The sequence below is a fragment of the Lithobates pipiens genome, unplaced genomic scaffold, assembly GCF_037356315.1.
Source record: "Lithobates pipiens isolate NorthernLeopardFrog02 unplaced genomic scaffold, aLitPip1_a1.2 Scaffold_19, whole genome shotgun sequence".
In the NCBI taxonomy this organism is placed as follows: domain Eukaryota; kingdom Metazoa; phylum Chordata; class Amphibia; order Anura; family Ranidae; genus Lithobates; species Lithobates pipiens.
Window position 1 is genome coordinate 284,487,079 of NW_027507764.1, and position 10,572 is coordinate 284,497,650.

The 10,572-nt window shown below is 44.9% G+C and overlaps 1 protein-coding gene across 8 annotated transcripts in view; it reads left to right on the plus strand.

Moving 5' to 3' along the window:
* Positions 1-1,588: 1,588 nt before the first annotated feature.
* Positions 1,589-10,572, plus strand: part of RECK (reversion inducing cysteine rich protein with kazal motifs) — a 909,451-nt gene continuing 900,467 nt past the window's right edge. For all 8 annotated transcript variants that reach the window (XM_077491985.1, XM_077491988.1, XM_077491986.1 and 5 more), the window contains exon 1: positions 1,589-1,740. In XM_077491985.1, coding sequence (XP_077348111.1) covers positions 1,665-1,740 — 76 coding nt within the window. In that variant the 5' untranslated portion in view covers positions 1,589-1,664. The remainder of the gene's footprint in view (positions 1,741-10,572) is intronic.

Sequence of the window (10,572 nt, forward strand, 5' to 3'; positions counted from 1 at the left end):
AGCAGGGGCCTCTCCGAATCGAATCTGTAAAGCGGCTACGTGGACAAGCTTCTCCACCTTCACCCGCCACTACAGGTTGGACCTGCTTTCAGCTTCAGACCAAGCGTTTGGCAGAAAGGTTCTGCAGGCGGTGGTCCCACCCTAGAGTAAGTACACTCTTATCTCCAGGTGCTGTCCTGAAAGACGAAGGGAGAAAACCGTAGTTAGACTTACCGGTAACGGTATTTCTACAATTTTTGTCAGGACAGCGCAGATGACCCACCCTAGATTGTATTTGAAAAATGTAGTGTTATTGCTATGTTCTGCTTATTTAATTTCAGCATGGCTGGAGGTACTCTACGAACAACTGAGGCCATGGTGCAGGTGTCCGGTCTTTAAAGTGATCTGCAGTGTTTCCTGGGAAAGTGGGTGGAGCTGCGCTCTCTCCAGGTGCTGTCCTGAAAGACTCGTAGAAATACCGTTACCGGTAAGTCTAACTAGGGTTTTTTAGCACTAAAACATTTGAAAAGCACCTCAGTGTGAAAGGGGCCCTAAGTCTTTAAATGACTTCTATTACAGAAGTCATTTGCAAGTCGCACTGTAGTTCTAATCGGTCTTTTTATCAGCACAATCAGCCGATGCCGATTAATTAAAAAACAGCAAATACTGGCCGATATATCGGTCGACCTCTAATCCGGACTGGCCCCCCTCTGACATCCAGACCGTCGTTGCTGCGCGGAAAAAGATTGAGCTGCGGCGCCGCCCACCTTCCGTCCCTTTCCATTACAGTTCACAGACACTGGCAGTGGGGCGGGGGTGGGCGGCGCCACAGCATCTCTATTGTAGCCATCCACCATGCCTTCTGGTCTTCTTTAAAATGGCGAATTTCCCGGGACATAATTAAATTGGGACAAGGGTCCTAATCCTGGAAATGTCCCAGGAAATTCGGGACAGTTGGCAACTATGCTTTCAGGGGCATTTTAAATGTAACGCACATATTTAGGAGCACACCATCAGCCCCCCCCCCCCCCACTTCCTGTGACAGCGTGTGGGTAGTTTATTCTGCAGCCACCGTCGCATTTAAAATCTGTGTCTGTGCAAGCTCCTCCTGTACAGTTACCTCATCCATTCACAGAAATCTGTGCATTTATAAATTGCAAGTCCCATCTTCCCCCCACGGCAGATGGACTTGTATTTCTCTACAGACTCCAAGTAGGGTAATCAGCACATTAGTAGTCCACTGAAACTTTCTGCAGTTTTTAAACTGAGAGCCTGTACAGATTTACGGGAAGAGAGATGGAGGGAGAGTGTACAAGAGCCTGACATTGCATCTGCAATTCACTGCTCCTGTTAAAAAAAAATAATAATAAACGCACAATTTTTTCCTTAAAAAAAATAAATAAAAAAAAATGTTCATTTATTATTTTTAAAGGTGAACCTAGCATTTAAAGTATGTAAAGTATAATGTAAATTACCTCTCATAGCACATGACTAAAGAGAAGGCATGAGGAATTGGAGATTTTAGATGGGTTATGAGCAAGGAGAGTTTGGAAACATATCTAGGCTGAGAGGCGGAGTGAGGGGAGGAGGAGAAGGAAGGAAGAGGGGATTCTGGCTACATATTTGAAGAGGAGGGGTAGCAGCAGCACTGATGTGATGTTAGGATCCTAGCATTCTTGTGGGTCATGTCTACAGCTGAAACGTGTGGGCTCCCTGGGCTCTACCTGCTCCTAATGGCAGTGCTGTTCCCTGACGCTGCAGGTGAGTGATTGGAATTAGGGAAAGGGAATACATATATTGTGGAAGAGAAAAATACTGCATGCCTTTCACTGTCATGGCACACTTTCACTCATCCTGCAACTTAGAAACTAACAGCTATTTCACTATAAAATTAGGCTAATCATTCTAAAACTTCTTAACCTAATGCTTGTGTAAAATAATGTAACGTGTTCGATAACAAACCTAAGCACAAAATGACTCAGATAAGATTGGATTTGTTAAGCAATGATACTACACACAAATATTGGGACAGATTATATGCCACTTTGAGAATACTATATCATAAAATCTAACCTTCTTAGATTTTTGTACAGAACATATAAAATTAATCACTGAGCAGTGATAATAACAAGAGCATTAGATAAAAATGTCATGTTAAAGGCATATAGATAAAGGGGTATTGTGTTAGTCATATTCTGAGCGATTCATGCATGTTGTATTTTGGAAGTCTATTATTGATATGATTTCACTTTCTGAGTTGCCTCCCATATCTGAACTCAATATGATGTATGCTCAGAATTTTGTGAGACCCTAAAAAAAATGTATTCTTTAAAAAAATGTCCATAGAAAGCATATATTGTACATTATCACGTTATCAAGTTATTTTTAAAATGTCAGTTTGCCTTTGTTTTTAACAATGTGTACCATGAATTATTTGTCAAGCATTGAAAAAATAAATAGATTGCACAGTCACGCCATGCCTTTTACATTACAACAAACAGCTTTTTGGTCACACAGGAAGTGGAGCACATATGGTTGTAGCTGTGTTCTGGATCAAAAGGCTGTATAGTTTGGGAGGTTGTGCTGCACCCTTCCCCCTTCATCAGCACTTGTGTTTTTGCAGGAAGGAGATGAGCGGAATGCTTATATTCTAGGGCTCAATAGCTGTCTCATGATTGTTATAATCGAAATGAACGTTAGCAGTAGCATCTACAATGTTGAGAACATTTATTGTACAGTTTGCATGTTTTTTTCCCCAATCAACACTCCACTGAGCTATATTGGTTTGCAAAACTATAACTGTAAAATGCATTGAATCACTAAAGTTTTACTTTATATGGCTTTTCTTTAAACAGACTGTTGCCAATAAGGAAGCTTCAAATATGCCATAACCCACTCAAATAAGTGATATAGCTTTGGAGTTATCACTGCATGCAAATTATTGTGTTAAAATGTAACCAAATTGTTTATTATTACAACCCTAGTACCTTAAAGTTTGTTCCATAGATAGGTAGGGTTGGATGAAAACTGTTACCCACAGTCTAAAACTTTAGGGATATTAAAGTAATTTTTTTCTTTAAAATTATTATTATTATTATTATTATTATTATTATTATACAGGATTTATATAGCGCCAACAGTTTGCGCAGTGCTTTACAATGTAGGGAGACACTACACCAATAGTACAATTCAAAACAAGAGGGTTAGAGAAGCCCTGCTCCTACGACCTTACAATCTAAGAGGGAGGGGTGGTGAAACAAAAGGTTGGGACTGTGAAAGATGAACCGATGAGGGGAGTAGAAGATTCGGTTGTTAGCTGGAGGCAGGATAAGCCACCCTGAAGAGATGAGTTTTCAGGGATCGCCTAAAAGTGGACAGAGTAGGAGATAGCTGGAAAGATTGGGGTAGTGTGTTCCAGAGGATGGTAGAGACTCTGGAGAAGTCCTGGAGACGAGCATGGGAGGGGGATGGTGCTAGAGAAGGTCTTGGGAGGAACAGAGAGGACGGTTTGGGTGATATTTGGAGATAAGATTGGTGATGTAGCTCGGGGCAGAATTGTGAATGGCTTTGTATGTTATTGTTAGTGTTTTGAATTTTATTCTTTGGGCAATGGGAAGCCAGTGGAGGGATTGGCAGAGAGGAGTAGCGGACACTGAATGGTTGGTAAGGTGGATGAGTCTGGAAGCAGCATTCATGATAGGATGAAGAGGGGATAGCTTGCGGAGAGGTAGGCCAATGAGGATGGAGTTACAATAGACAAGGCGAGAGATAACGAGGGAGTGAATAAGTTGCTTAGTGGTTTTGACGGTTAGAAAGGGGCGTATTTTGGAGATGTTTTGCAGGTGAAGTCTGGACAATTTGGATAGTGATTGGATTTGGGGCTGGAAAAACAGGTCATAGTTACCTGCTCTGTGCAATAGTGTGGAACAGAGCAACCCGGATCCCCCTCTTTTAGGGTCCCATGCTGGCGCTCCTGGCCCCTCCCTCCTGCGGGTGCACCCAAGCAGCCATGCTCCCAACCCAGGGCTCTGTGTGTCCATTCACGCACAGAGCTGTGATTTGGCCCCGCCCCCTTTGTCTCCTGATTGTCTCACTGGCTGTGATTGCCAACAGCAGGAGCCAATCAGGAGTGTGAGTCCCTGGAGAGACAAGGCTCTCGTGGACATAGCTGGATCGAGAGGGGGCTCAGGTAAGTATTAGTGGGGCTGCTGCACACAGAGCATAGAATGCATGCAGGGAAAAACCTTGTGCCTTTACAATCACTTTAACAGATCAGTTATTTTATTTTTTGGTTATATTGTTTATCTGGATTAAACGATTTGCCATTGATCATACATTTTTTGATTAGTTATTTAGTAAGAAGGGGGGAGGCGAGATTTAGGTTGATGCTTACTTGATTTGATTAGATTTGTTTGTTAGGATGATTAGGTCTTTAATACTATTATTCATGAATTTATTTGTTTTATTTTATTGGCTTACATCAGAACTGGCCCTGCTGTGCATGTGTCTGAGTGTGTCTCTAAAAGGACATTCAGTTGCAAGTTCTTTAGAGGATGATGTGGATTTGGTTCTTGTTTAAAGTGCTGTATAGCATGCCAATACTATATAAATGTGTAGATTGAACGCATATTATTCTATAATTATAATCTATTAGATTACATTGATAGAAGATTGGTGTGAATTTCTCCCCCCCCCCAATTTATGGTTTATATAATTGAGTATTTTTTATTTGTGCAGCCTTTCTTTTGGGTGGGGGTATGAAAAATGTCCCTCCCTAAACAGGATATTGTGCTAAACCTGTAGGTAAATAGAAGAACCAGAACTTTTGGTAGGTGGAAGAGTAGGCTTGATAATCCATTTAGTGTTTGACATAAATCAATTTATCACCTGTTGTATATGGTCTAAAGTGACAATTAGGGCTGTACTATGTAAGCCGTACCATATGTATGATGCATGCTAGATTTAAAGAGCATCATCGTTTTATTGAACAGGGTGGCACTAAAAGTGTACCCTGCTTTTTTAAATGTATCATAATAAAGATACATCAGGTCTACAATTAGGCCCCTTTCACACATGCGGACAATATTTCCGTATTTCATCCATCCATTTGCGGGTGAAATACGGGCATACATTCATCCCTATGGGATAGCGGGTGTCTGCGGATGAACATCCGCAGACACCCGATTTTGTCCGCCTCCGCTACTGTCCGATTCTGCAGACGGAGGAAAATCCTATTTTTCTATCCGTCTGCAGAGCGGATCGGATGAACACGGACAGACGGTCCGTGCGCATCCGATCCCCATAGAGGAGAGCGGAGAGCTGACAGTGCGGTCCCTGCACAGTGTGCGGAGACCGCCCTGTTCGCCGCCGGCTCAGCGGGGACAACGGAGCGATCCCCGCTGAGCGAGCGGATCATCACGGGGCGGATCATTACTGATCCGTCCCGTGTCAAAGGGGCCTTGCTTGGTATAGAAGCTATACTACTGTATGCAATTGCCATTTTTTTTCTTTGGTAGCGTTTCCAAATTTTTCAGTATTATGTTTACAGTGGTGTAGTGGTTAGCACTTTTGCCTAGCAGTAAAAAGGGTCGCTGGTTCCAATCCCAACCATGACACTACCTGCCTGGAGTTTGTATGCTTTCCCTGTGCCTGCGTGGGTTTCCTCCCACGCTCCAAAGACATGCTGGTAGGTTAATTGGCTTCTGTCCACAAATTGGCCCTAGTATATGAATGAACAAGGTATTTGGGGGGCACACCCTAAAAAAAATGCATAAAGATGGTGCTGCCATAAGACCATACAAACAGAACAAAAATATTACAGCGCACACATGCAAAACTAATATTTACCTTTTTAAAACACCTAGACATTTACAGAAAACATCAAAAAATATGGGGATTTGCTCACACCATATTGCTATATGGTGCTTAAGCCCACTTACTGTGACAAAGTACCCCATGATTAGTGGGTCCTACACTATCCCTAGATTGGGAGATCCTGCTTCTCTGAAGCATGGGAGCTATACTTCACTATATGGGAGAACCTGAGGTCTCCACCATGACACAGGTGGTCACTAAAGAGAGGTATTTACAACATAAGGGGACATTTGGGAATTGGTTGGTGGGTAGTGAGTAGGGGTTTTCAGCTGTGTCTACACCGTGAGACTCCTGGCCCTGTGCAGGACACAGGGCCGGTGCTACCCAGGGCTGTTTTTTAAGGCAGGGCAAAAGGGGCAGCTGCCCTGGGCCCTGTCATTGTTGTGGGGCCCAAAGCAGCTGTCTCATACTTGCCCGCTATCCTGGTTTAAATTCCCTTGTCCCTTGAGGTTTTAGTCCTGTGCTGTGTCCTAAATAGCTCAGTGTGAAGTACTGCTACTAATGCTGACCAGCTCTGCCCTATTGTTGTGTACAGATGACTCACCTGCAGACCATGCGTTTACATTTAAATTACCGGCATTCATATGTAAATAGCGGTAGTAGGGATGCACAAAAATTTCGGCCGCCGAAATATATTGGCCGAAAATGCCCTTTTTGGCAATTTGCTGAAAGAGAAAAATGGCCGATAATGGAGCCGGAAATGGGGCGGGGCCTGGGTGGGGGCCTCCGCCCCCCCGTCCCCCCTGGTGCCGCCCATCATGGGGGTGTCCTATAGTGCAGGAGAGCCACCTCCACCGCCTGTTTGATAACAGCGCCGGGAACATCACAGCTTTCATTTCAGTAGCTGTGTGTTCCCGGCTGCGCCGTCGCATACAACCCCTCCCCCTTGTCCAGGCACTTTGATAGGCAGATCATCCATCCCAGGATTGGATGGATGATCTGTCTATCAAAGTGCCCGGACAAGGGGGAGGGGTTGGATGTGACGGCGCAGCCAGGAACGCACAGCTATTGAAATGAAAGCTGTGATGTTCCCGGCACTGTTATCAAACAGGCGGCGGAAGTGGCTCTCCTCTCCTCCCTGCACAGGCAGGCTACAAGGGGGGGGCGACGCTCTGGCTGCAATATGGGGATACACGATGGTTGCAATATGGGGGACACTGACTGGCTGCATCTGATGGGCACTGGTGAGGCTGCATTGATCTCTTGTATCATGTGTGCAGTTTCTGACAATCTCCTGTACCGTGTCCCCAGTCTCTGGCCACCTCCTGTACCGTGTCCCCAGTCTCTGGCCACCTCCTGTACCGTGTCCCCAGTCTCTGGCCATCTCCCGTATATAAATATAAATATAATTTTTTTTTTTTAATATGTTTTGGTATCGGTTACGGTTTTCGGCCTAGTGTATTTTTCATTTTCGGTACCAAAAAACCCATTCGTGCACCCCTAAGCAGTAGCATTCATATGTAAATAGCGGTGGCCGGTGTCATTCATATGTAAATAATGCCCCCCTGAGGTCATATACACAGTAATCTCTAGCAACCAATAAACAAGCAGAAATCATGTGCTGTAACCTCTAGTAACTAATCACTGAGCCGTAATGTGTGCTCTAACCTCTAGCATCCAGTCAGTGAGCGGTAATGATACACTGTACATCTCTGGCAACCAAGCGCAATAGCTGCCTGATCTGATTCAGTAAACTGATTTTGAGTCTAGCTGCTTTATCGGCATGGCCAAAATGGGTGTGGTCAACATGCAAGTTTTTTTATGGTCTACAGCTTGTAGTGTCACCTTTTCCCCTTTGTATAGACAAAATAAATCCCCACATTACACTGGAAGCTGCACCTTAACATCAGATGACCCCTATCACAACTGGACCGTCCCCTAATGGATGTGACCCATCATGTCAGAGCTCCCTCTATCACACCAGAAGCCCCTGATCACTTCAGAAGTAACCCCAATCACATCAGGGTGCTTTCTTTTGCACATAAGCACCACTTTCATACCAGAGGTCATCTGTCACATCAGGAGCACCCCATCACATGGGAAGCCTACCTTCACATCAAAAGTGCCCTATCATCACATCAGAGGTCCCTGCCACATCAGTGCCACTACCTTCACATCAGAAGTCACTAACACCAGAAGTCCCCCATAACATCAACCTTTCACATCAGAAGCCCCCATCACATCAGTGCCCCCTATCATATCATCTGTACATTCTGGACTGGACTACTGATTTTGTGGTGAGCTGATCATATAGACCTCACCTGCCTGAAGACTGAAGTCTAATTCAGTCAGTTTATGTGCCTCTGTCGCCCACAGCCCTGCTCTTCTGCCTGTCAGCTCTGTACACTCCACAATCCTCCCCTCCTGGCTGGTGTTTTTTGTTTCCGGGGGGGGGAGGGGGGGGGGTGTCAAACAAAGCACCCACAGCCACCCCCCAAGGGGTCAGTCGGGTCACCCGCACCACCCCTACATCACACTCCCCCGTGAGTCAGTTGAGTCAGTTGTGCCCCCCTCCCGTTGGTCGGCCTCGCACCCTTTGGGCGATGGCTTCTCCTGCGTCTGCTCACAGTGGCTGTGCATCTCCTCCCTCCTCCCCTTAGGCCAATAGGATCGCTTCTCCTTTTGGCCAATCAGGAAATGGGTCTCAAGACCTGCTTCCTGATTGCCCAGGAGAAGAATCAGTGTGAAAATAGTGAGTCTTCATTTACCATTGTCATACACCTGGGTGGGCACGGGGGCTCAGTGCTCTGCGCCCCAAGCCCACCCTTTTTTGAAGCCTATTAGAGCCTCAGGTTCTGACCACGTGCTTGAAAAAAAAAAAACCCTATGGAATCCATGCATCTGTTGCTCCGCATGTAGATTAGGGACTCAGATGCATGGATAGTGGGGAAGCACCCTTGCCTCCTGGTGCTATAAAATCAATACTATGATAATGCCACCCCCTCTGTTATATAATGCTATGTGTCCCTGTGTCTGTGCTGTATAAAAAAGATGCAAATTATACCTTATCAGTGCATCTCCGGGTGCTCACATGACTCTTCGGCTCTCTCTCTTTCCCTCCCAGCTGTCAGCCGGAAAGAGCAGAAAGCTGAGGAGTCACGTGAGCCCCGGGAGCCTCTCTGATATATGGTATAATGGGCCTTTTCTTTTATACAGCACAGGGACACATAGCGTTATATAACAGAGGATGGCATGATCATATAGTGGATTAAAGAGGAAGTAAACCCTGATTGGTTTACTTCCTCTTTATCTCCCTGCAAAGGTAAAGCATAATGGGCTACTATGCATCGCATAGTAGCCCATTATGTGTCACTTACCTGACACAGGAGCCAGCGATGTCACCACTGTCCCCTGTAGCACGGAGCGTCCATCTTCTTCTGCTGTGAGTGGCTGGAGCAGCGATGAAGTCACTTCTGTGTATGGGAGCCGCCACTAACTGCATATCGCTATTAGCAGCAGCATGCCCAGTGCGCCTGCACAACGCTGTCTATGGTGCATGCGCCGTAGACAGTGGTGCTTGCCTTTTTGTAAATCCGTGTAAATTTTGTAAATCGTGTAAATTTGTAAACCTAAACCGTGGCTTACCTGTAGGTCAAAGTGGTCTGTAAGGGTTTACAACCACTTTAACAACCCTTTAACAACCGCTTTTCATAAGTTGGGCATACATCGGTCAGTTATTTTTCATTCAGCCACGGGGATGATAAAAAACAAAAAACAAAAAAACAAACAAACAAAAAACACTGAATGGATCCCCCTATAGAGGAATCCGTCCTGCTGTGCTATTGTATACACTGATCAGCGCTGTAACAGATTGACTACAGTGCTGATCGAACAACATTTTTTTTTCAAACAAGCCCATTTGTGAGAATTAATCATTAAATCGACTTCTCACAAATGGGAACATCCATAGATGGATCAAAATTTCAATCCATCTGTGGCCAGCTTTAGAATTACTGTAAATGCATGTACACCCAGTGTATGACACTCAAAGCTGCTGTAGGAAAGGCTAAACATATCATTTGGGTCACTGCTTCTATTCCTGGTTTCCCATTTCTTCAGGCAGGTTAGACATTCTCCCTGCCGATCTGATCTGTTATGCCGCGTACACACGATCAGAATTTTGGCCGGAAAAAGCTCTGATGGTTTTCCTGACGGAATACCGGTGGGATTTTGCTCAAGCTGTCTTGCTTACACATGGTCACACCAAATTCCGACCGTCAAGAACGCAGTGGCGTACGAGGAAGTTCAATAACCAGTAGCCAATAGCTTCCATCTCGTAGTTGAATCTAAGCATGGGTGAGGTTTTTGCCTGTCGGAATTGCATACACACAATTGGAATTTCTGGAATTTTTCTCAATCTTTTGCTGGCGCAAATTCTCCCAGCAAAATTCCGATGAAGCATACACACAAACAGAAATTTCACCGCTCCAGGTCAAACCACTGACAGGCTGCTAGCTCTCCAAGTAGATAGGGGTTCCAGGTGCAGGCTGATTGCATAAGCCAAATGTGCAAAGACAGAACAAAACTCTGGATAGACGCACCCCCCTTTGCTGTGATGTGGTGTTCTATGGAGTTTTGCACTTGCATTTGAAGAAATAAAGGCACTTTATTTATTTTTACTCAACCCGGAGTGCGGCTATCTAGAGTTTTGTTCTGTCTTTGCACACGAAGCATACACAGTTGCATTTTCCGACGAAAAGCTCTCATCGGTCTATCATT